At 43.4% G+C, this 27,140-nt stretch overlaps 1 protein-coding gene across 5 annotated transcripts in view; it reads right to left on the bottom strand.

Annotated features, from left to right (window-relative positions):
* LOC110502025 (SH3 and multiple ankyrin repeat domains protein 3) overlaps positions 1 to 27,140 on the bottom strand; it is a 269,703-nt gene that overhangs the window by 130,281 nt on the left and 112,282 nt on the right. For all 5 annotated transcript variants that reach the window (XR_016488450.1, XM_090208339.1, XM_036955942.2 and 2 more), the window contains exons 4-7: positions 19,097 to 19,205; positions 10,895 to 11,046; positions 9,592 to 9,759; positions 4,936 to 5,052 (exon numbers count right to left, since the gene is read on the bottom strand). Coding sequence is in view for 4 of the 5 variants with exons in the window: in XM_090208339.1 (XP_090064465.1) it covers positions 4,936 to 5,052; positions 9,592 to 9,759; positions 10,895 to 11,046; positions 19,097 to 19,205 (546 nt within the window). In the remaining variant the exon portion in view is untranslated. The remainder of the gene's footprint in view (positions 1 to 4,935; positions 5,053 to 9,591; positions 9,760 to 10,894; positions 11,047 to 19,096; positions 19,206 to 27,140) is intronic.

Raw genomic sequence — 27,140 nt, 5'->3', positions numbered from 1 at the left:
ATCCCACTAACTGTCTTTCTCACTCCATATCCTTTCCCTCTTCATCTCTCTCATATGGATCTCTGTCACTGAATGTGTGTCTCTCTGTTGATTCATGGATCATCATGCAGACGCCCCCCATGTTCAGTCCCTTAAGCCCCACTCAGAAGCTCTGTCGCTGTGATCGATCTGCCCAGCGGTGGCCTCCTGGATCTCTAAACACTGGAGGGATGAAACCTGTCTGACAATAGGACACCGCAGAGACAGTGTCTATGATGGGGAGGAGCAAAACATTTTCCCCAAAATTGTTCATTTGACCATGAATATTCATTAGCATGACTCAGAAGTTCAAATCTGTGTTCTTTAAGGCTACCATTTGCATCATGCCACTTTATGGCATTTTATGTCTTAAAAGCACCAGTCAATAATCTAACTCCCCTAAAACCAAAACAAAAGTTATCCCTCTTTTTTTCTCTCTCCCTTTTTCCCTTCATTGCTCCTCCACCCCTCCCTCCCTCTTCAGGCAGTAGTAGAACATAGTCACGTGGATGTGTTACAAACAGTACTCTAGATTAAGTATTGATATTCTCATCCTCTAACCCCCCTCAGACATAATTTTGTGTGCATGTGCACTCAGTGTTCTAGAGCCTTTGAAACAGGTCAGCGTGCATGTGTGTGTCACATGTACATGTATGTGCATTTCACAGACAGAAATCTTAGCAACACATTTTTATACAAAGTCATATTCAGTAGATGTGGCCCATGTGGGAAACAACCCCACAACTCAGTAGGACTCGGCTCTCAGCACCTGAGCCATGGCTTTTCAATGAGTCACTTAAGCCTCAGTTCCCAATCCCAGCACTCAATGTCTCATTCTCTCACTTGATCTTATCAATCGTATCTCTCACGTGCTCGCTACCAGGGTTGGGTAGGTTACTTTCTAAATGTAATCTGTTACAGTTACTAATTACCAGTCCAAAATTGCAACCAGTAACATACCTGTTGGATGACCCCCAAACTCAGTAACCTAATGTGATTACTTTCAGTTACTTTTGGATTACTTTCCCCTTAAGAAGACAAAAATGAATATTACCAAATGAACGACATCTATTGCAGGATAAATCAATGTTAGAGTTTACATAGCTGTCGATAAATGCATGTTGCATTTTACTTTATGGGTTATGTAGGTTTCTAACCTATTGCTTTCTACTTCAATACAGATAATAAAACAATTAGGCTATATCTTTACAATAAAAACAGAAGTCTGTCAGATTTCCAGTCATTAAAATTGATAAAATACCACTAGGATTTTCAAGAATAGGACTTGGAAATATAGATTAGACTAATTGTTTTACCTAAACATAACCCAAAGACTAAGGACTTATTAGCTTACTTTGTGGTTTATATTTTTGTTGTCATGGAGAACTGATTGAGCTCATTGCTTACTTGTGGTCAGACTCGCTCAGGGGTGAACAAACTCAAACGTGCACCTTTTCTCAATGCAGATTTGCATGTCATTGAGAAAAGAGAAAGGTGTCAAAGTATTTTTTCCGCAAACAACCTTTTTGGATAAGAAGAATGGCGCCGGAGGGGATGGCCGCCGTTTTACGGGCTCCTAACCAATTGTGCTATTTTGTGTGTTTTTTCGCATTGTTTGTAACTTATTTTGTACATACTGTTTATGCTAAGATCTCTTATGACCGAAAATAGCTTCTGGATATCAGAACAGCGATTACTCACCTCGAACTGGATGAAGATTTTTTCTTTAATGAGTCAGACGCGATGGATATAATTTTGCTCCAGGACAAGGCCCAAATCCCCATAATTCGCATGACGAAAATAAGAAAATACAGGGGGCGGAGGTCAGGGTGCCTTGTGAAAATTTGTCAGCGAGTGGGTAACTCGCCTCTGTCATCCATTCTATTAGTCATTGTGCAATCACTGGAGAATAAAATGGATGAGCTCTGTTTGAGACCATCCTACCAACGAGACATTAAAAACTGTAATATCTTATGTTTCGTCATGGCTGAGTCGTGGCTGAACGACAACACAAATAATTTACAGGGCTGGGTTTTCCGTGCATCGGTAGGACAGAACAGCTACATCCGGTAAGATGGGGGGTGGGGTTGTGTGTCCATTTGTAAACAACAGCTGGTGTTTAATATTATGGTAGTCTCGAGGTATTGCTCGCCTGAGGTGGAATACCTCATGATAAGCTGTAGACCACTCTATCTACCAAGAGAGTTTTCATCTATAATTTTCATAGCCGTCTATTTACCACCACAAACCGATGCTGGTACTAAGACCACAGTTAATAAGCTGTATGAGGCCATGGCAAACAAGAAAATGCTCATGCAGAAGTGGTGCTCCTAGACTTTAATGCAGGCAAACTTAAATCAGTTTTACCTCATTTCTAACAGCATGGCACATGTGCAGCCAGAGGAAGAAAAACTCTAGACCACCTTTACTCCACACACAGAGATGTGTACAAAGTTCTCCCTCACCCTCCAGTTGGCAAATCTGACCATAATTCTATCCTCCTGATTCCTGCTTAACAGATGACGCGGATGCTATGCTACAGGACTGTTTGCTAGCACAGACTGGAATATGTTCTGGGATTCATCCAATGGCATTGAAGAATATACCACCTCAGTCACCGGCTTCATCAATAAGTGCATCGATGACGTCATCCACACAGTGACCATATGTACATACCCCAAAAAGAAGCCATGGATTACAGGCAACATCCGCACCGAGCTAAAGGCTAGAGCTGCCACTTTCATGGAGCGGGACACTAATCCGGACGCTTATAAGATAGTCTTTGCTATGCCCTCAGATGAACCATCAAACAGGCAAAGCGTCAATACAGGATTAAGAATGAATCATACTACACCAGCTCTGACGCTCGTCAGATGTGGCAGGGCTTGCAAACTATTACAGACCACAAAGGGAAACTCAGACGCGAGCCTACCAGATAGGCTAAATACCTTTTATGCTTGCATTGGGGAAGCAACACTGAAGCATGCATGAGAGCAAAAGCTGTTCCGGTGTGATCATGCTCTATGTAGCCAGTGTGAGCAAGACCTTAAAACAGGTCAACATTCCCAAGGCCGAGGGGCCAGACGGAGCATGCGTGAACCAATTGGGAATTGTCTTCACTGACATTTTCAACTTCTCCTTGACCGAGTCTGTAATGTAACTACATGTTTCAAACACACCATCATAGTCCCTGTGCCCAAGAAAGCAAAAGCAACCTACCTAAATGACTACCGCCCCATAGCACTCACGTCGTGAAGTGCTTTGAAAGGCTGGTTATGGCTCACATCAATAACATCATTCTAGAAACACTAGACCCACTCCAGTTTGCATACCACACCAACAGATCCACAGATGACACAATCTCAATCGCACTCCACACTGCCCTTTCCCACCTGGACAAAAGGAACACCTATGCGAGGATAATGTTCATTGACTACAGCTCAGCGTTCAATACCATAGTGCCAACAAAGTTCATCACTAAGCTAAGGACCCTAGGATAAAACACCTCCCTCTGCAACTGGATCCTGGACTTCCTGACGTGCCGCCCCAAGGTGGTAAGGGTAGGCAACAACACATCTGCCAAGCTGATCCTCAGCACCCTGGCCCCTAAGGTGTGTGTGCTTAGTCCCCTCCTGTACTCCCTGTTCACCCACGACAGCGTGGCCAAGCACAACTCCAACACCATCATTAAGTTTGCTGACTACACAACGGTGATCGGCCTGATCACCAACAGTGATGAGACAACCTATAGGGAGGAGGTCAGAGACTTGGCAGTGTGCTGCCAGGACAACAACATCTCCGTCTACCTTGCCAGAATAGAGGAGGGGCGCGGCTCTGTTGCAACCTGCAGTGTGTGTGACGTTATCTTATGTTTTTAATTTGTACACTTAGTTAACAAACATTCTGCCAACCATGGATTTACAGTGGTGGGGTGTTGGACTGATCTTGTTGATCGTGTACATACCCACTACGAACGGACGAAATAATGAAAACGCTGCTGGCAGCGGAATCCAATTACTACAATGCAACTCAAATACGAACGCGATGGATATCCCAATGGCCCATCTAATACCTGATTGTCTGCGAGTGGATCACAAACCCAAATGCAAACGTGGAAAACGCGGGGGAATCAGACAAAGACTTTAAAAAATGAAGAACAAACTCCCCTTACCCACCACCTTGCTGATTAATGCCCAGTCACTGAGGGGGAAAACAGATGAGTTGTCAGTGAATCTGCGCTTCCAACACGAATATCGGGAGGCCTGTTTGCTGGCATTTACTGAGACTTGGCTGGATGACAGAGTCCAGAACAGAAAAGTGGAGCCGGCCGGCTTCACTCTGGTCAGAGCGAACCGTGATCTGACCGTCACATTGACTCGGTACCGGTACCCCCTGTATATAGCCTCATTATTGTTATTTTATTTGTTATTTTTTTAATTACATTTTTTACTAGTTTATTTAGTAAATATTTTCTCTATTTATAATTCTATCACTCTATTTTCTTAAAACTGCATTGTTGGTTGAGGGGTTGTAAGTAATATATTTACACGGTTGTACTCGGCACATGTGACAAATACAATTGGATTTGATTTTAATTTATTAGTTATCCTACAAGTAATCATCTAGTTTTTCAAAAGTTTCAGTGATGTCACAAATACAATTCTGGTAACCGAAAGGACTACAGGTAGTTTTTTTTGTAGTCAGTTACATTCAGTTTGCCAGTCTGTCCACTCAAAAGTCTTCAAGCAGCAAGACACTGCCTGAGTGGACATATTGACAGAGTAAGTGATAGCAACGTTTCAAATCGCAGCTTTAACACACAGATGCATTCACACTCACACATATTTATCAAACTCCTCTACACCACTACTTACCCACACACACAACCCTCCCCGCCAATATGGACCAGTGTGTTACCTGGTTGTAGAGGGCACAGACGTGAAGGGCGGTGTTTCCAGAGGCGTTCTGAGCAGTCATGTCGGCTCCGTAAAACAGCAGGTGCTCCAAGTGCTGAACATGACCATGACGGCATGCCTGTATGTGGAGACACATGGATGCCAGTTTGGATTATTGAGGTATTTTGGGTGATTGAGATATCATACACTGTGTGATATTTGAGAAAGACAGTTTCGTTTCTCTGTTTTCTTATTTTTGTCTCTCCCCCACATGCACTATAATTGTTGTTCCTTCTCTGTTTTGTCTTGTCTCTATCTCTCTCTCACACACACACACACACACACACACACACACACACACACACACACACACACACACACACACACACACACACACACACACACACACACAATGAATACTAATACCATGGGGGGAGAGGGAAGGTAACTGATTGGAGTATAGTAATGGAGGGCTCTGGAAAGTTGGCCTGTAGGTCCAGTCTTAGTGCTGGCTTTCTCTCCACCCCATTCAAACTGGGTGAGAGTTCCCCTCTCAAAATACACACTCTTTCTCGCACACTCCTTTGGCATCTCTCTTTATTTTACCAGCAGCCGTCAGTTCAGTCCAGAGTATCCCAAACTAGCGACTTCATGTGGGGTCACCAGATTTAAGTTTGGGGTCACGAGAGAAACTCGGAAAAGCAGTCTCTGTTTTCTTCCTACACATCTTTTGAACGGTTTAAACTACAAATATTATAACCCACTGAAAGAAAAGACTCTGGCAGACTATATGTTTTCTGAAATTTTCTGCAGTGGTGTAAAGTACTTAAGTAAAAATACTAACTAAGTAGTTTTTTTTAGGTATCTGTACTTTACTATTTATATTTTTGACTGCTTTTACTTTTAATTGACTACTTTTACTTTTACTTCTTTAGGAATGTATCCTAAAGAAAATAATGTACTTTTAACTCCATACATTTTCAATGCTTAGCAGGACAGGAAAGTGGTCCAATTCACTCACTTATCAAGAGAACATCCCTGGTCATCCCTACTGCCTCTGATCTGGAGGACTCACTAAACAGAGAACATCCCTGGTCATCCCTACTGCCTCTGATCTGGAGGACTCACTAAACAGAGAACATCCCTGGTCATCCCTACTGCCTCTGATCTGGAGGACTCACAAAACAGAGAACATCCCTGGTCATCCCTACTGCCTCTGATCTGGAGGACTCACTAAACAGAGAACATCCCTGGTCATCCCTACTGCCTCTGATCTGGAGGACTCACTAAACAGAGAACATCCCTGGTCATCCCTACTGCCTCTGATCTGGAGGACTCACTAAACAGAGAACATCCCTGGTCATCCCTACTGCCTCTGATCTGGAGGACTCACTAAACAGAGAACATCCCTGGTCATCCCTACTGCCTCTGATCTGGAGGACTCACTAAACAGTGAACATCCCTGGTCATCCCTACTGCCTCTGATCTGGAGGACTCACTAAACAGAGAACATCCCTGGTCATCCCTACTGCCTCTGATCTGGAGGACTCACTAAACAGAGAACATCCCTGGTCATCCCTACTGCCTCTGATCTGGAGGACTCACTAAACAGAGAACATCCCTGGTCATCCCTACTGCCTCTGATCTGGAGGACTCACAAAACAGAGAACATCCCTGGTCATCCCTACTGCCTCTGATCTGGAGGACTCACAAAACAGAGAACATCCCTGGTCATCCCTACTGCCTCTGATCTGGAGGACTCACAAAACAGAGAACATCCCTGGTCATCCCTACTGCCTCTGATCTGGAGGACTCACTAAACAGAGAACATCCCTGGTCATCCCTACTGCCTCTGATCTGGAGGACTCACTAAACAGAGAACATCCCTGGTCATCCCTACTGCCTCTGATCTGGAGGACTCACTAAACAGAGAACATCCCTGGTCATCCCTACTGCCTCTGATCTGGAGGACTCACAAAACAGTGAACATCCCTGGTCATCCCTACTGCCTCTGATCTGGAGGACTCACAAAACAGAGAACATCCCTGGTCATCCCTACTGCCTCTGATCTGGAGGACTCACTAAACAGAGAACATCCCTGGTCATCCCTACTGCCTCTGATCTGGAGGACTCACTAAACAGAGAACATCCCTGGTCATCCCTACTGCCTCTGATCTGGAGGACTCACTAAACAGAGAACATCCCTGGTCATCCCTACTGCCTCTGATCTGGAGGACTCACAAAACAGTGAACATCCCTGGTCATCCCTACTGCCTCTGATCTGGAGGACTCACTAAACAGAGAACATCCCTGGTCATCCCTACTGCCTCTGATCTGGAGGACTCACTAAACAGAGAACATCCCTGGTCATCCCTACTGCCTCTGATCTGGAGGACTCACTAAGCACAAATGCTTAGTTTGTAAATTATGTCTGAGTGTTGGAGTGTCCCCCTGGCTATCTGTACATTTAAAAAACAAAAACATTGTGCCTTTTGGTTTGCTTAATATAAGGAATTTGAAATTATTTATACCTTTACTTTTGATACTTAAGTATATTTTTGCAATTTGACTTACTTTTGATACTTAAGTATATTTGAAAACAAATATTTTTAGACTTAACTTTACTTGAGCCATTTTCTACAAAGGTATCTTTACTTTTACTCAAGTTTGACAATTGGTTACTTTTTCCACCACTGGTTTCCTGTTACACTCTATAATGCATAGAATAGAGAGGACAAGACCGGGCTCTAAATCAGACTGGGGAAAAAAGAACATCATCAATGACGTTGTTCTTTTCTACACAGAAGATCATGTAAAATGTCTTGATGATGTTTTGAACTTCCCAATACCTTTCTGATCCATTTCAGTCATTTCAGACCATTCTTCCTTCAGATTGAGATAGCCTACTGTGAAAGTACATTCAGACTGATTTGTTATAGACTGTCATAGCCCCAATTTAAAAAGTAAACATTGGCCGTTGATTACATCACCTTTTTTTTTACATGGAGGGGTCATGACAATGCTTGGATATCAAAATGGGGTCGCACGCCAAAAAAGTTTGGGAACACCTGGTTTAGCCTGATTATACTGTAGGTCTCGTAGCCTCCAGGCTAACCCTGCATTGAGTTCTGTGGTGGCTGTGCTCTGAAGATGGTGGCAGGGAAGAACAGGGCAAGCAGGTGGGGGGATTACCCTGGATGTCCCCAGACATGCTGGTGTGGAGAGTAGAGTAGAAGAGAGAGTGGTGGGAACAGTAGAGGACTGTGGACAGAGCACTGTGGACACAGTACTGTTGACTGAGTTCTAGTGCTCCAGTCCTTTATGGTTTACATAATGACAGGGTCTGCAGAGTTTTATCAAGCCCTGTAGTGGTACTCCTGTTCCCTCCATTTAAAACCTTATGAAGTCTGCAGTGCTTTGGTGCCCCATCCAATTAGGAAATGAATACTGTACTTGTTCCGCTTTGCTCTTCCGCTACATTTTCTTCCTAATCAACGGAAGGTTTCCTCAAAATGTCAGTCTGGATCTACAGTAGAGTCTATGTCTATGTGTGTGTGTGTGTGTGTGTGTGTGTGTGTGTGTGTGTCCGTGTGTGTGTTTGCGTCTGTATCCGTGTGTGTGTGTGTTAGTGATGAGCAGGTTGACTCATAACCTGCAATCCCTGCGGTTATATCCATTGGGTTGGTTGGGTTTAGGGACATGAAATATTGTGTGGTTTACTTTTATCTGCCATTAGTGCGTAAGTCTAAACGTTAGGGCCTAACTCAGAGTTTCCCAATCTAGAGTTCGCAAACCCATGTGGTTTGAAAATGGCATCGCGAGATGGGTTGGTTCATAGAACCGGTAGCTGCTAGATGCGGTTGTAATTAACAAAGCTTCTTATGTTTCTTCCTACAAATGTTTCTCTATCTTTTGAATGATTTAAGTGACAAAATATTATGACCCCATCACTGAAAGATAAGATGCTCAGGAACACGTACTTACATACTGTTTGTGGACAAGACCAGGCACTAAATCAGACTGGTGGGAAAATAACATAATCAATGATGACTAGCAGGTTAGGGTCGGGTGCAGGACTCAGATTTTCACTGTATCACATATAGTTAGGCATTTGTGGATGGGTGTGGTGGAAATTCTAATCAAGTGAGAACGACTTTGTTATTTCTTCAAACAATCAATCTTTATTATTGATTACAATTGCAATAATGGAGCTGGTAAATCGTTGAGAGCCCAACGAGCAGATTTGGGGTATAGCAACGTACATCCTCCTGAATGTTCATGACAAACAACAAATGTCTGGAATGGGTCAAAAGGTTAGGATTTGTATGTGAGAAAGGAGTATCCCCAAGCCAGATAGCATTTGCTGTGAAGACTGTTCCAATTGCATATAAATCATGGTTTAGCCCCTAAGTCAAGGTTCCTCCCATCAACCGTCCACAACAAAGACATCTCCTCCCTGGTACCTCATAATACACAAACACCAACTCAAGATGTAGGTTCTATCACCAAGCCATCATAAATCAATTGCCAGCGCCAAGCCCCCAGCGCCAAGTCCCACACACAGATGAGACAGTACTGAGGAACCTTATTTGATGCATAAACAGTATTAAAACATAATCTTGTCATTTTTCTACCATATGGGTTATTAGCAACTGCGGGCAGGTGTGTGTGTGTTTACCTGGTGTATCTCCTGCCAACCGTTCTCGTCCACACAGCCCACCTGAGCGTGGTCGTGGAGCAGAAGTTCACAGCAGTAGGGATCTCCTCCTACCATAGAGCTGTGATAGAGCGGACTTAACCCTCGACTGTCCTTATAGTCAGGAGACGCACCCAGGTCCAGCAACGTCTGGCAGAGAGAAAGAGAACGAGAGGGAAAGTTAGAGAACACACACACACAATGCACACACTCACTTCAAGCCCAACAGAAGCTATGAAAACCCCTGTATGAAAACACTATCCATTTCCTTTGTGGGATCTACATTTTTCTATCATAGGATTCTGCACTCATGTAGATCAAAAAGAGGGACATAGAGTAGTCCATTAAGATGATGGGTTTTTCTGCACTACAGCTATAGCTCTCAGGATGAGAACAATGATGAGTCATATCAGAGGCATTCAGTAATGATACACATCCATTCACTGAGCACACGCCTACTCATTAAAGACAACAACCTAACCTCCTCAAAGCAGATGAAAACCCAGTGAGCCAGGGAGGGCACAAGAAGCCCATTGAATAAAAGCATCTTTTCAGTCAGGTCTCGGAAGAGAGTACTTAGCACCCACATACACACTGAGGAAATCATGTGAGTCAGACTCTTACTTATGACAAGCAGAAAGTGAGTGAGTGTGTGTGTGTGGTCTAGTTCTTCTATCTTTGTGGTGACCTGCAATCCCCAAAAGTCCCCACGAGGATAGTAAAACAAGGAACATTCTCCTCGTGGGACATTTCCCAGTTTCGCACAAAGGCTATTTTAGCTTAGGGGTTAGATTTAGGGTTAGGGTTACAATTAGGCTTAGGGTTACAATTAGGGTTAAGGGTTAGTTTAGGTGTTAGGGGTTAGATTTAGGGTTAGGGTTACAATTAGGCTTAGGGTTACAATTAGGGTTAAGGTTTAGTTTAGGTGTTAGGGGTTAGATTTAGGGTTAGGGTTACAATTAGGCTTAGGGTTACAATTAGGGTTAAGGTTTAGTTTAGGTGTTAGGGGTTAGATTTAGGGTTAGGGTTACAATTAGGGTTAAGGTTTAGTTTAGGTGTTAGGGGTTAGATTTAGGGTTAGGGTTACAATTAGGGTTAAGGTTTAGTTTAGGTGTTAGGGGTTAGATTTAGGGTTAGGGTTACAATTAGGGTTAAGGTTTAGTTTAGGTGTTAGGGGTTAGGGAACATAGGATTTTGAATGGAAATTAATTTTAGGTCCACTCGAGGATAGAAAAAGAAGTGTGTGCGTGTGTTTGTGCGTGTGTTTGTACGTGTGTGTACTCACTATGAGGGCCGTATGGTTCTTGGTGCGGACAGCCTTGTGCAGTGCAGTGATGCCGTCTCGGGTCCTGAAGTCCAGGTGAGCTCCTCCACTCTTCAGCACCTTGATGAGGTCTGCACAGCCCTCCAGCTGAGACGCCATGGTCAGAGGACATTCTACAGCACACAGGGGAGAGAGGAACTAGGTTTAATATATAACAGGACAGCTTTTGAGTGTACATTCTGCATAGTACTGAGACAGAAGCATGCATTCAGCATTAGGGTTGACTTTAACTGTTTGCATTTAAATGAATCAAAGCATTTGTATGAGAAGGCCTGTTCCTTTAAATGTCTCTGATTAGAGTGATAAAGGCAGGGTGAATAAAATACTAGTTCCATTTCCAGATGAATCCACTCTCATCAATTTCAAGTGATTCATTTAAGAAGACAAATATTGTGCATTTGAGAGCCTCATCAGCGAAATGACTTTGTGATAAACATGACGGAGTTTGTGTTTACCAAAACCAGATAAGAGTGTCGGAGTTAGCAAACAATCTGTGTGTGTGTGTGTGTATGTGTGTGTGTTTGTTTGATGATGATGATGCAACTTAACACTAACGCCTCGATCACACCGACAGCATCATTGCATTTTGGTACACCAGAAGTAAATTCATTTCCAATGGAACGCTGCGTTGCATAGCATTTTGCGCAATGACGCTGTCGGTGTGATTAAGGTGTTAGAAGCCATCAATCTCATTATTTTAAATGTCGTTTTCTCTTCATCAAAGAAGGTGCTTGGGATGAACTGTGGGTTTAGCAGCCAATTTTTTGTTTGTTTTGCTTTTGTTTGCTCTTGCTCTTGCTCTCTCTCTCTCTCTCTCTCTCTCTCTCTCTTTCTCTTTCTCTCTCCATCTCTCTCTCTTTCTCTATCCATCTCTCTCTCTCTCTCTTTCTCTCTCTCTCTCTAGCTCTCTCTCTCTCCCAGAGGTCACCCCATTGGAGGCTCTCAACAAATGACTGCACAAACATTTGCATAAACATGAGGAGATTAGCATGAAGAATAATCCATCTTTACCCAGCATGCATTGGGATGTGGCAGAGAGGGACAGACGGATATCACTCAGTGGGCAGCCAACCCGAACAATCACAGCACTCGTTATCTACGTCTGTCTGTCTCTCTATCATGGTATCTGTCCATCTGTCTGTCAGTCTGTCTGTGAATATTTTTCTGTCTATTTCTGTCTGTCAGTCTCTGTATCTGTCCGTCTATCTCTGTATCTCTCTCTCCTTCTCTTTAATAATACCACTGATGATAAGTATCCTCAGGAAGTTCAATCAGTAGAACAGGAACCTCGGTGGGGAGTAAATTCCTGATTGGACGATAGCTGTTTTGATACTGTGAGTCTGAATGTACTAGCAGTATCACAATAATATCTACTCTCTTAATACTGTGGAACATACACTGAGTGTACAACACATTAGTAACACCTCCCTAATTATGAGTTGCACCTCCTTTTGCCCTCAGAACAGCCTCAATTCGTCGGGGCATGGACTCTACAAGGTGTTGAAAGCATTCCACAGGTATGCTGGCCCATGTTGACTCCAATACTTCCCACAGTTGTGTCAAGTTGGCTGGATTTCCTTTGGGTGGTGGACAATTTTTGATACCAGTGGAGACTCCTCAGAGGAGGAAGGGGAGGGCCATCATCCTCAGTGAATTTCATAAAAATGTAAATTGTAGAACATTAAAAAATGTATCCTTTTTAGATAAAACTATACTAAATATAATCACGTCACCAAATAACTGATGAAATCACACTACTTTGCCAAGAAAGTCTACAGTAGCCTCAACAGCCCTCTGTAGGGTAGCACCATGGCGTAGCCAGAGTACAGCTAGCTTCCGTCCACCTCTGGATACATTGACTTCAATCCAAAACCTAGGAGGCTCATGGTCCTCACCCCTTTCCATAGACTTACAAACTAATTATGACAACTTCCAGAGGACGTCCCTCCAATCTCGATTGAGATTGCGTCATCTGTGGATCTGTTGGGGCGGTATGAGAATTGGAGTGGGTCTAGGGTGTCTGTGAGGATGCTGTTGATGTTAGCCATGACCAGCCTTTCAAAGCACTTCATGGCTACTGACGTGAGTGCCACGGGGCGGTAATCATTAAGGCAGGTTACCTTGGGCACAGGGACTATGGTGGTCTGCTTGAAACATGTAAATCAAATCAAATCAAATGTTATTTGTCACATACACATGGTTAGCAGATGTTAATGCGAGTGTAGCGAAATGCTTGTGCTTCTAGTTCCGACAATGCAGTAATAACCAACGAGTAACCTAGCTAACAATTCCAAAACTACTACCTTATACACACAAGTGTAAAGGGATAAAGAATATGTACATAAAGATATATGAATGAGTGATGGTACAGAGCGGCATAGGCAAGATGCAATAGATGGTATCGAGTACAGTATATACATATGAGATGAGTATGTAAACAAAGTGGCATAGTTTAAAGTGGCTAGTGATACATGTATTACATAAAGATGCAGTAGATGATATAGAGTACAGTATATACGTATACATATGAGATAAATAATGTAGACATGTAAACATTATATTAAGTAGCATTGTTTAAAGTGGCTAGTGATATATTTTACATCAATTCCCATCCATTCCCATTATTAAAGTGGCTGGAGTTGAGTCAGTGTCAGTGTGTTGGCAGCAGCCACTCAATGTTAGTGGTGGCTGTTTAACAGTCTGATGGCCTTGAGATAGAAGCTGTTTTTCAGTCTCTCGGTCCCAGCTTTGATGCACCTGTACTGACCTCGCCTTCTGGATGATAGCGGGGTGAACAGGCAGTGGCTCGGGTGGTTGTTGTCCTTGATGATCTTTATGGCCTTCCTGTGACATCGGGTGGTGTAGGTGTCCTGGAGGGCAGGTAGTTTGCCCCCGGTGATGCGTTGTGCAGACCTCACTACCCTCTGGAGAGCCTTACGGTTGTGGGCGGAGCAGTTGCCGTACCAGGCGGTGATACAGCCCGACAGGATGCTCTCGATTGTGCATCTGTAGAAGTTTGTGAGTGCTTTTGGTGACAAGCCGAATTTCTTCAGCCTCCTGAGGTTGAAGAGGCGCTGCTGCGCCTTCTTCACGATGCTGTCTGTGTGGGTGGACCAATTCAGTTTGTCTGTGATGTGTACGCCGAGGAACTTAAAACTTACTACCCTCTCCACTACTGTTCTATCGATGTGGATAGGGGGGTGTTCCCTCTGCTGTTTCCTGAATTCCACAATCATCTCCTTAGTTTTGTTGACGTTGAGTGTGAGGTTATTTTCCTGACACCACACTCCGAGGGCCTTCACCTCCTCCCTGTAGGCCGTCTCGTCGTTGTTGGTAATCAAGCCTACCACTGTTGTGTCGTCCGCAAACTTGATGATTGAGTTGGAGGCGTGCGTGGCCACGCAGTCGTGGGTGAACAGGGAGTACAGGAGAGGGTGGGGCCCCTTGTGGGGCCCCAGTGTTGAGGATCATCATTCTCACATAGGTATTCCTCTTGTCCAGATGGGTTAGGGCAGTGTGCAGTGTGGTTGAGATTGCATCGTCTGTGGACCTATTTGGGCGGTAAGCAAATTGGAGTGGGTCTAGGGTGGCAGGTAGGGTGGAGGTGATATGGTCCTTGACTAGTCTCTCAAAGCACTTCATGATGACGGAAGTGAGTGCTACGGGGCGGTAGTCATTTAGCTCAGTTACCTTAGCTTTCTTGGGAACAGGAACAATGGTGGCCCTCTTGAAGCATGTGGGAACAGCAGACTGGGATAGGGATCGATTGAATATGTCCGTAAACACACCAGCCAGCTGGTCTGCGCATGCTCTGAGGGCGCGGCTGTGGATGCCGTCTGGGCCTGCAGCCTTGCGAGGGTTAACACGTTTACATGTTTTACTCACCTCGGCTGCAGTGAAGGAGAGTTTGCATGTTTTGGTTGCGGGCCGTGTCAGTGGCACTGTATTGTCCTCAAAGCGGGCAAAAAAGTTATTTAGTCTGCCTGGGAGCAAGGCATCCTGGTCCGTGACTGGGCTGGTTTTCTTTTTGTAATCCGTGATTGACTGTAGACCCTGCCACATACCTCTTGTGTCTGAGCCGTTGAATTGCGATTCTACTTTGTCTCTATACTGACGCTTAGCTTGTTTGATTGACTTGCGGAGGGAATAGCTACACTGTTTGTATTCGGTCATGTTTCCGGTCACCTTGCCCTGATTAAAAGCAGTGGTTCGAGCTTTCAGTTTCACGCGAATGCTGCCATCAATCCACGGTTTCTGGTTTGGGAATGTTTTAATCGTTGCTATGGGAACGACATCTTCAACGCACGTTCTAATGAACTCGCTCACCGAATCAGCGTATACGTCAATGTTGTTGTCTGATGCAATACGAAACATATCCCAGTCCCAGTCCAGTCTTGAAGCGTGGAATCAGATTGGTCGGACCAGCGTCGAACAACCTCAGCGTGGGAGCTTCTTGTTTTAGCTTCTGTCTGTAGGCAGGGAGCAACAAAATGGAGTCGTGGTCAGCTTTTCCGAAAGGAGTGCGGGGGAGGGCCTTATATGCATCGTGGAAGTTAGAATAGCAATGATCCAAAGTTTTACCAGCCCTGTTTGCACAATCGATATGCTGATACAATTTAGGGAGTCTTGTTTTCAGATTAGCCTTGTTAAAATCCCCAGCTACAATGAATGCAGCCTCAGGATATATGGATTCCAGTTTGCAAAGAGTCAAATAAAGTTTGTTCAGAGCCATCGATGTGTCTGCTTGGGGGGGAATATATACTGATTATAATCAAAGAGAATTCCCTTGGTAGATAATGCGGTCGACATTTGATTGTGAGGAATTCTAAATCAGGTAAACAGAAGGACTTGAGTTCCTGTATGTTGTTCTGACCACACCATGTCTCGTTAACCATAAAGCATACGCCCCCGCCCCTCTTCTTACCAGAAAGATGTTTGTTTCTGTCGGCGCAATGCGTGGAGAAACCAGCTGGCTGCACCGACTCCGATAGCGTCTCTCGAGTGAGCCATGTTTCCGTGAAGCAAAGAACGTTACAGTCCCTGATGTCCCTCTGGAATGCTACCCTTGCTCGGATTTCATCAAACTTGTTGTCAAGAGACTGGACATTGGCGAGTAGTATGCTAGGAGGTGGTGCGCGATGTGCCCGTCTCTGGAGCCTGACCAGAAGACCGCTTCGCGTCTCTTTTACGACGTCGTTGTTTTGGGTCGCAGGCTGGGATCCATTCCGTTGTCCTGGGTGAAAGGCAGAACACAGGATCCGCTCTGTGAAAGTCATATTCTTGGTCATACTGATGGTGAGTTGACGCTGCTCTTATACTCAGTAGTTCTTCTCGACTGTGTGTAAGGAAACCTAAGATGACCTGGGGTACCAATGTAAGAAATAACACGTAAAAAAACAAAAAACTGCATAGTTTCCTAGGAACGCGAAGCGTGTAGGTATTACAGACTCGGTCAGGGAGAGGTTGAAATTGTCAGTGAAGGCACTTGACAGTTGGTCCGCGCATGCTTTGAGTACACATCCTGGTAATCCGTCTGGCACAGCGACTTTGTGAACACAGTTATCCAGAACAGCTGGTGCTTTCGCGCATGCTTCAGTGTTGCTTGCCTTGAAGAGAGCATAAAAGGCATTTAGTTTGTCTGCTAGGCAAGTGTCACTGGGCAGCTTGCATCTGGGTTTCCCTTTGTAGTCCGTAGTAGTTTTCAAGCCCTGCCACATCCGAAGAGCGTCAGAGCAGGTATAGTAGGATTAAATCTTAATCCTGTATTGACGCTTTGCTTGTTTGATGGTTCGTCTGAGGGCATAGCGGAATTTCTTATAAGTGTCCAGATTAGTCTCCCGCTCCATGAAAGCGGCAGCTCTAGCCTTTAGCTCGATGCGGATGTTGCCTGTAATCCATGGCTTCTGGTTGGGATATGTACGTATAGTCACTGTGGGGACGACATCATACACCGAGTTGGTGTATTCCTCAATGCCATTGGATGAATAGCAAAACAAAGTCACTGTTGCTTCCTGCTTTAGTTTTTGCTTGTCAGCAGGAATCAGGAATTAGGGGGATATAATTATGGTCAGATAGAATTGTGGTCAGATTTGCCAAATGGAGGGCGGGGGAAAGCTTTGTACGCATCTCTGTGTGTGGAGTAAAGGTGGTCTAGAATTCATTTTCCTGTTGCACGTGACATGCTGGTAAAAATTTGGTAAAACTGATTTAAGTTTGCCTGCATTAAAATCCCCGGCCACTATGAGCGCCGCTTCTGGGTCAGCATTTTCTTCTTTGCTTATGGCCTTATAGAGTTGGTTGAGAGCGGGCTTACACGGAACCCACGGCATCTAAACTTTCATAGTATTACCACGACAACCAGCAAAACAGTTTGTCTATCAAACACCCACGTGGGTATAACCAATGAGGAGATGGCACGTGGGTACCTGCTTCTATAAACCAATGAGGAGATGGGAGAGGCAGGACTTTCAGCGCGATCTGCATCAGAAATAGAAAGGTGTTCTATTTTAGCCCTTGGCATCGCAGACGTTCCTTGGCGCGCACGAGCAGTATGGGTGCAATAATTGAATAACATGGATTTCTACATTTATTTTGCAACGCTCACGCACGCGATGTGTCGGGTCTGGTCAGCATGTTAGTGCCAGCTTCACTGGTAAATAAACGGCTACGAATAATACAGATGAGAACTCTCTTGGTAGATAGTGTGGTCAACAGCTAATCATAAGGTACTCTACCTCAGGCGAGCAATACCGCGAGACTTCTTTAATATTAGACACCGCGCACCAGCTGTTATTGACAAAAAGACTCACACTCCCACCCCTTGTCTTACCAGAGGTAGCATCTCTGATCTGCCGGTGCATGAAAAATCCCGCCTGCTCTATATTGTCCGTTTCTTCGTTCAGCCACGTCTCAGTGAAACATAAGCTGTTATAGTTTTTAATGTCTCGTTGGTAGGATCATTTTAATAGTAAGTCATCAATTTTATTTTCCAACGATTGCACGTTAGCAAGAAGAATGGAAGGCATTGGGAGTTTGCTCGCTCGCCTCCGGATTCTCAGAAGGATCCCCAATCTGCGTTCCATTTTCCAGTGTCTTTTTTTCACACAAAAGGCGTGGATCTGGGCCTATTGAAAGCAGGATATCCTTCTCGTCGGACTCGTTAAAGGAAGAAGTTTCTTGCAGTTCGTGTTGAGTAATCACTTCTCTGATGTCCAGAAGTTATTTTCGGTCATTAATTATGTACACAATAAGTTTAAAAAAGAAGTTACACAAAGCGCCAAAAAAATTACAAAATTGTCTGGGAGAATGTAAACGTCAGCCATGTTCTTCGCACCATCTTTATGAATGAGAGTCATCCAATATGCTATAATAGAAATAAGGCCATGCTCATGGAAAATAAATCGTCCTCTCATCTTAATCGGCACTGACCGCCTCTGCTTGACACACACGGGAAACTGTTGAGCGTGAAAAATTCTCGACCCACTCAAACCGGTGAGCCTGCCACCTACTACCTGTTCAAAGGCATTTAAATATTTTTTCTTGCCCATTCACCCTTGGAATGGCACGCATACACAATATGTCTCAATACTCAATGCTTAAAAATCCTTCTTTAACCTGTATCCTCCCATTCATCTACACTGATTGAAGTGGATTTAATAAGTGACATCAATAAGGGATCATAGCTTTCAGCTGGATTCACCTGGTCAGTCTATATGGAATGTTTAATACTCTCAGTGTATATCAAATAGTACTGTGGCTTAGCTAACGATTGTTTGTTCTCTCGCCAGTAATCACTGACATCTGCAGGGAAGTTGTTAGCACCCAGCGGCAGGTAGCCTAGCGGTTGAGTTGGGCCAGTAACTGTGGGTTGCTAGTTCGAAACCTCGAGCCGCCTAGGTGATAAATCTGTTGATGTGTCCTTGAGCAAGGTAGTTAACCCTAATTGCTCCAGGGTGTCAGGGGGAGTGGGCTATGCAACAAAAAAATCATCACACGTGTATAATCCACACTAGTACAAATGTAAGAACCCACCTAATTATTATCTCATCAATGAGCATGTTTTTATTCACATATTGTAGCACTGTTTTGTTCAATCTAAATGAACTCTGCATGTCTCTTTGATTCTATCATTTCTGGATGCTAGAGGTGCAACTGTCTCCTCACCTCCCGATTCAGGGTCGTGGAAGTTGGGGTCCAGACCTTTCTCCAGGAACTTGGACACCTTTTCAATGTTCCTCTGCTGTACATACTCCATAAACTTCTTCAGGTTCGCCTGGGAGACAGACAGATAGAGAGTCCATGTCATTCAACTAGTATTAAAAACATATTTAAATGTAATTCATGCAAATCTAATTGCATTTAATATTGAGGAGGGGGAGCGGTGTAGAGTTTTAGAGAGGGGGTGAGAGTGAGAAAGAGAGAGCGATAAAGGGATAGATAAAGGAGGAGAAATAGAGTGGATAGGGAAGGAGGGGAGAGAAAAAGAGAGGTAGTGAAATAGAGCGAATGAAGGACAGTTAGGGAGATGTAGAGAAAGATAAAACATAGAGGGAGAGAGAGCGTTGTGATTGGGTGATGTAACACTCATGTGGATAGAGATGTTTAATAATGCAGGTGCGAGATGAAAGCTGAAGCACACTCCCGTGTGTGTTTGTGTTCCATGTCAGTCCAAGTGGAAGATTTAGTTGGATACAGTAGTGCATTAGGCACCGTTGGGTAGACCGCAATATTCCATCTCTCTGTACTTCCAAAGCAGCAAAAAACTAACTTTCTATTCATCAAGAACAAAATACAGTACATAGCACTTCTCTTTAAAGGATGGGAGGGAATTTTGGATTTCCTTATCTTTGTAACCTTTGCTTGATATTCAGCTCATTGCAGTAAAGTGTTTTAACCATTACAGATGACTATCTCACCCAGATGTTTGGAGAGTGAATTGGGATACGTACACATCTGCATCTGCTGTACAAGGCTGGAAAGCTCATTCATAAAATAACACCATGCAGCCACACACAAAACTGCCCAAATAGGGATTTGGACCAGAATCTATCTGGTCCCCACTTATCTACTTTTGTAGTACTACTGAAACAAGGAAGTTTGCAAGCAAAACACCACAGCCATAGAGTACTATGTAAGGACAATACATATTGAATACTTTTATCTGAATAAAAGGTTGAGGTGAATTTCCACTTCAATTCAGTTACTTAGTGATTCAATTTGAATTTCTGTTTAATTCCTGAATTGACTGAATGTAAATGGTATTTATCCCAAAGCCTGACTCGAATCCCTATTAGCCTAATTACCAACCTGTAAAATATTCTCAATCAATACTACTGACTTAAAAACCTTGGGTTACTTGAGAGATTCCATATGCTGACAACAGCTTTCTGTGAAATAATGATTCCACTGTCGATGTAGCTTTAAATTCAATCCAGCTAACATCATTGAGAAATAGGAAATAGGTAATACAATATTGATACAGCATCTGAAATAGTTAATACAGTTTGAACACACAGTATCTGAAGTAGTCAAGACTATATTGGTATAGTATCTAACATAACTTTATTGTGAGATAAAGAGATGGTATTAAACATAGAGGCTAGAGGAGAGAGCTGTGTTCAGATATAACCCATCTGGCAAACAGTGAGATATCATTACTATTCTATTCTCAAGGTTTCTCTGCCTCACTTGTTACATAACCACCACATGCACTGAAACCTACAGTACACACACACACACACACACACACACACACACACACACAAAGTAAAAGGTGCAGTGACACAAACAAAGGATTATTTTTTTACAGACATACTGTACACACGCTTGCACAAAAAACACACACACCACACACACCTTGCCTGTGACCAGCATCGCTAATTAGCGGAACATCATGTAGAAGGCGTGTGCCACTCACCATGTAAGGAGTCAAATATATCCGTCCTTCCAAAATCCCTCTCTTTAACTCCTTCACAACTTCACGTCTCTCTCGTGCTCCCTCACTCAGAGACATCTCCGCTCTCGCCCATACCTGGCTACCCTGGCTCACTCACACACACACACACATTGGCACTGAGAATGACTGCCGACTGCTCCTCTCACCATCATCAGCTGTACTGAGGAGAAATTCACTCTGGCTTTTTTCAGAATATATGATAAGTGGTTGTTATGGTGATAGGATACAAAGAGTGAGCTCTGACTGCCAGAAACATACGTGTGTGGGAAGATAAGTCTGTGCGTGTGTACTATGAAATGCATTACTAGAAAGGCCGGAGGGATGCTTAGCTAGCAATGTGTTTCGTATAATGTGTGTAATTTTGCCTGTTGAGTGCAGAGGAGAGGAGACAGCTTTGTTATGGCTAATCTACTCAAGTACACATCCTAATGAACACCATCACACACACAGAGTATCATACTACAAAGTGGAACAGTATACATTTCCCTTCAGGAGAGTGGGGGGGGGGCTCAATGCGGTTCCAGCCACAGCGCAGACTCCTTTATTGAAATACAAACGCTGTCAATGATGACTGGGAGCCTTGTTTGGCACAGGAAAATGACAGGAGAGGATGTGCATGTGAGACTGTTTGTTTGATGGCATATGTCTGCATCCCAAGTCCCAACTTGATCTCATAAGGAACTGTAACAATGTAATCTCACAGGCTGAGAGAGGCTAACATCCACAGATTTGCAAAACATTACTGATGTTTACAAAAAAGTGTGAGAGGTTAGGTTGAAGCATGTTAGCAAGGGGGTTAGGTATATTTTAGTTTTGGGGTAAGGGTAAGGTTAGTTTGTCAAGCTTGAGGGTGCAGCACTGCCAAATGTAAAGATCGGACACAAATTGGCCACAAAACAATCCCTCTTCTGTTACGTTTCTGGTGTGATTTCAGGCTGCCTAGTCTCCAGCTCAGTTTAATTCACAACACGGGTTCAGGAGTAAAATCTAATCGGGGGATCAATTTGAGACACACACACCGGTCATACTAATGTCATTACCACGGGAACCCATATCATAGCAACGAGAAGCCCTCCCCATAGTAACACGGTACGCACACAGAAACAGATGAACCAGCAAAAGAGAACTGACAGATATGGGACAGAACACACACAGGTGTCACACAGACATACATACACAAGCACGCCGTGCCACGCACACACGCACTGATACAGAATTTGAATTTGAGCCAGTTTGTTACAGCAGGAAAGTATTCATGCAGAAACAAGACATGTGAATTATGTAGACTATAATTAATGGACATTTTTTGATGGGGTTGATATATTTTTCATTGTGGAAAATCAAGTCTGACATTTTAACGTGGAAAATTGAAACTTTAGAAGCCTCTTCAAACATCGGATACACTACAATTTTGCATTTCCTGCTGTGCAGGAAAATTCTCAGCAACAAAAGAGTGATCAAATGAATATCCTACATCTGTACTCACGTGTCACAGACACATACACAGACACAACCACTGTCTACCTAGCATTAGGAAACACATCAGAATGACCTTCAGTCAGGGAGATTTTCTCCAAATCAGCACTTACAGACCCTACCTTTCTCTCGCTGTATCCAATAGTAAAGGTTAATATCTGCCAACACAGCAGGCCCAACACCCAGCAGTGTGATCCGAAATTCACTGTCAGAACATACGATACTGTTCATATTACCATGTGCTAATGTGTTTTTGTTTGTTTGTAAATCACAAAGTGCATCTGCATTTCCTACAAAGTAGGAAAATTATCAACAACAAAAGAGTGATCAAATTAAGATCCTACATCTGTTCACAGTACATGCTACATATTCTTCTAGAGAGCAAGTAACCAAGTATACACTTCAGAGTTCACTGGGAAGCAAGTAACCAAGTACACTTGCCAGGAGAGTAAATCAAGTCAATGACCTTCAGGATTTAGATAAATAATCCCATGGTTTAATCCTGACACTCTTTCTATCTCCAAGGTTTCTCCTCTTAGACTTCATCTGCCACCTTCAGATAATGGCTACAGTGTGAGGACCCTGCCAGAAAGAATCTCTCTCTCTCTCTCTCTCTCTCTCTCTCTCTCTCTCTCTCTCTCTCTCTCTCTCTCTCTCTCTCTCTCTCTCTCTCTCTCGGAGTGCATGCTGGGAGTGAGTCGTCAAGCAGGAGTGATTGTGAGAACGAATGGAATTTCTTTTCACTCTATTGGGTTTTGGTATGTACATATATATATATTGATTAGTTTAGTTGTTTTAAGGGTATATTGTTTAACTATCACTAAGCACGTATAGGGGTGGTGGGATCTTTGAGGTTGGTTTTTCGCGAGGGCACAACCAGCGGGTGGGGCTGGTTGCAATGGCCACTCGCCGAAATGTAGAGTTTGAAAAACTTAGTCGGAGGCATGGAGTAAAAATTCCTGCTGCGGCTGGGTGTTCAGTGGAAGAATGTAGCTTGGCTGTGGGTGCTATCATTGGGTATGATAGCATTAAATCAGCCTCAAGGATGAATAGCGCTGTAGTGATATTCTTAGATTCAATTGAAAAGGTGAATAAGATAGTTGAGAGGGGTGTTGTGTTGCGGGAGACACAGACGCCGGTATTTCCGCTTATGAATCCTGCGAAGAAAGTTATGCTTTCTAACGTGCCACCATTTGTTAGAGATGAAGTGTTAGAGCGAGAGTTATCTCGCCATGGTCAAATCGTATCTACAATAAAGAAGGTTCTTTTTGGATGCAAATCTCCGTTGTTGAAACATGTCGTGTCTCATAGGAGACAAGTGCATATGATTTAAAAAAAGGAAGGAGATGAACTGAATTTAGCGTTTAGTTTTAAGATTGATGGATTTGATTATGTCTTTTATGCATCTACTGAATCAATGAAATGTTTTGGATGTGGAAGAGAGGGGCATTTGGTGCGTAATTGTCCCGAGAATGAACGCGCTGAGCCTGGTAGTAGCTTTAGTGCGGGTGCAACTAACGTACCACAGCGAAGGGATGAAAATACTACAGGTGTAGGGGAAGAGAGAAGGTGGGCAGATGTGGTTGGAAAAGTAGGAGAGGAAGGCATTGTGGATACGGGGGCAATTGTGGTAGATCAGAACAAAGAGGGAGGGGAAACACTAGGTGAGATTGCGACTGCCGTCGCTGAGGTGGTGCTGGAAAATGAAATTGGAGGTCAAGAGGAGATTGAAATAACGGAAAAAGAAGCGGATGTTTTCAAAATACCGAGGAGTAAAAGGAAGAATTTAAGGGGTGGTGAAGGGTCTAATTCTAAGAGAAAGGTAGAGATGGATAAATCAGGTGAAGATGAACAGGTTGTAGAGATGGGGTTTTCTTCTGGGGAGGATAGCGAGAGTGAGTCATCTGACGCGTCACAACAATATAGTGAGATAGATGGGGTGGAAGGGAGGTATGGGATCGAGAAGATACGTCAATTTCTGAAGTTGACAAAAGGGAAGAAATATATGCAGGATTACAATGTAACTGATTTTTTCCCTGAACGTGAATTGTTTATTGAATCAGCAAAGTTTCTGATGTCAAAAATTACAGGGGGAGGTTTGAAAAGCCCTGAAATTGCTAGACTCAAGAAAGTGGTCACGAGAGTAATAAGTGATGCAAATTCTAAAGAAAATGAAAGAGTTCAGTTGCAGTTTTAACTCTGTAAAGAGATGTGGTGGCTGTATCTTCCTCTGTATTTTTTTCTTATCCATGAGCAGTTTTAAGATCTCTTCTTTAAACGTAAATGGGGCAAGAGATGTTAAAAAAAGAGCCATGGTGTATGAGTTAATGAGGGGAAAGGGAAGTGACATACTTTTTCTACAAGAAACGCATAGTAATTTGGAAAATGAAGTTATGTGGCAACAGGAGTGGGGGGGGACAGTGGTGTGTAGTCATAAAAACTCAAAAAGTGGGGGTGTGGTTATCTTGTTCTCAAAAGGGTTTTTGCCTTTGTCATATGAGGTTGAAGAGGTAGTTGAGGGGAGGTTATTAAAAGTTAGAGCAAGGTATGAAAACATCAATATGTGTCTGATAAATGTATATGCCCCAGTGGTGACAGTTGAGAGGGTATGTTTTTTAGAGACATTATCAAATACCATTGAGAAATGTAACAAAGAAGATTATTTGTTTATTGCTGGGGATTTTAACTGCACAGTTAGCGATTTAGATAGAAATCACCAAGAACCTCATATAGCCTCAAGGACGTTTTTAAAACGCCTTATTGTAACAAATGAACTGTGTGATATTTGGCGGAGTCAACATGAAGGAACAAGGCAGTACACCTGGGCGCATGTGAGAGAGAACATCATCTCTATGGCCAGGTTAGATAGGTTTTATGTTTTTGAGCATCAATCTCAGGTCTGTAAATCAAGTGTGATAACTCCAGTGGGATTTTCTGATCATTGTTTAATAACAGAGGTGGTGTTCATTAACGATGTAAAACCTAAAAGCGCATATTGGCATTTTAATATAACTTTATTGAGTGATGCTCACTTCAGGAAATGTTTCAGTATTTTTTGGGAGAGGTGGAGGGCTCAAAAGGCCAGTTTTGTATCCCTTCAACAATGGTGGGATATAGGGAAAATACAGATTCAACAATTTTGTAATCAATACACGAGGAATGTCACCAAGGATATCACCAGATCAATGAAAGCCCTAGAGATTGAAATAGTGGAACTCATGACGTTGGTTGAGACCACAGGAGATCGAGGCCATACTCAGGCCCTCAAGAGGAGAAAAGCTGCATTGGCAGATCTGCTGGGTATCAGAGCACAGGGGGCACTGGTGAGAAGTAAATTTCAGGGCATATCTGAAATGGATGCCTCATCCAAATTTTTCTTTGGTTTAGAGAAAAAGAATGGACAAAGAAAAATTATTCATTGTCTCAAATCAGCTGTTGGACAAGAGCTCACTAGCCCTAGTGAAATCAGAAAGAGGGCAGTAGAGTTCTATGCTGAGCTCTACAAGTGTGAGTACAAAGAGGACAAAACAGTGACACAGCAGTTCTTTGATGGGCTCCCAAAGGTGCCTGCAGAAGCTCAGGTTGAGCTTGAGCAACCATTGTCTTTGCAGGATTTATACACTGCATTAAAAGGCATGGAAAATGGAAGGGCACCAGGCATTGATGGGCTTCCCGTTGACTTTTTTAAGTCTTTTTGGGCTATGTTGGGAGAGGATTGGTTAGAAGTAGCCAATGATAGTTTAACCGGAGGGTTACTACCAATAAGCTGCAGAAGGGCTGTCCTCACCCTACTGCCCAAAAAGGGTGACCCGAGGGAGGTGAAGAACTGGAGGCCGGTGGCTTTATTGTGTACTGATTATAAGATATTGTCAAAGGCTTTGTCCAACAGGCTGAGGGAGGTGATGGGGCAAATCATACATACGGATCAGTCCTACTGTGTTCCTGGCAGGCAGATAGGGGATAACATTTCTCTGATTCGTGATTTTTTGGCCGTCTCTAGGGCTATTGGGTTGGATGCTGGTCTAATTTCAATTGATCAGGAAAAGGCATTTGACCGAGTTGAACATCAATATTTATGGCACACGTTTGAGGCGTTTGGGTTCAGCTCTGGTTTTATTGCCATGATAAAGGTGATATATGGTGACATTGAAAGTGTATTGAAAGTTAACGGTGGTTTGAGTGCTCCTTTTAAAGTGTGTAGAGGTATTAGGCAGGGATGTTCTATGTCTGGGATGTTATATGCTATTGCTATAGAGCCACTACTAAATAGCATTAGAAGTCGCATTGCAGGGGTGTGCCTTTCAGAGGATATTCCTCCTATTCGTCTTTCAGCCTATGCTGATGATGTAGTTGTGTTAGTGAAAAATCAAGCGGAGGTGGATAGCTTGAGTCTAATGGTTGATCGTTTTAGGGGAATATCCTCTGCAAAGGTAAATTGGGAAAAGAGTTGTGCTTTACAGATTGGAGAATGGTCTGGAGGGATCATGGCTTTGCCAGGGGGGCTAGAATGGTGTAAGGGAGGTTTTAAGTATCTTGGAGTGTATCTAGGAGATGAGGGGACTATGGAAAAAAATTGGAGTGGGGTGGTTGAAATGGTGGAAGGGAGGATGAGGAGATGGCGTTGGTTACTATCTCGTATGTCATATAGAGGGCGCACTATTATAGTTAACAATGTGATTGCCTCTGCACTGTGGCATCGGTTGTCAGTTTTAGAACCACCATCTGGCCTTCTGGCTAAGATACAGGCAATTATTGTGGATTTCTTTTGGGATAAAT

Source organism: Oncorhynchus mykiss, chromosome 2 (genome assembly GCF_057628025.1).
Source record: "Oncorhynchus mykiss isolate SJ-2025 chromosome 2, ASM5762802v1, whole genome shotgun sequence".
NCBI classification, from domain to species: Eukaryota; Metazoa; Chordata; class Actinopteri; order Salmoniformes; family Salmonidae; genus Oncorhynchus; species Oncorhynchus mykiss.
This window is presented reverse-complemented; position numbering and strand designations above follow the sequence as displayed.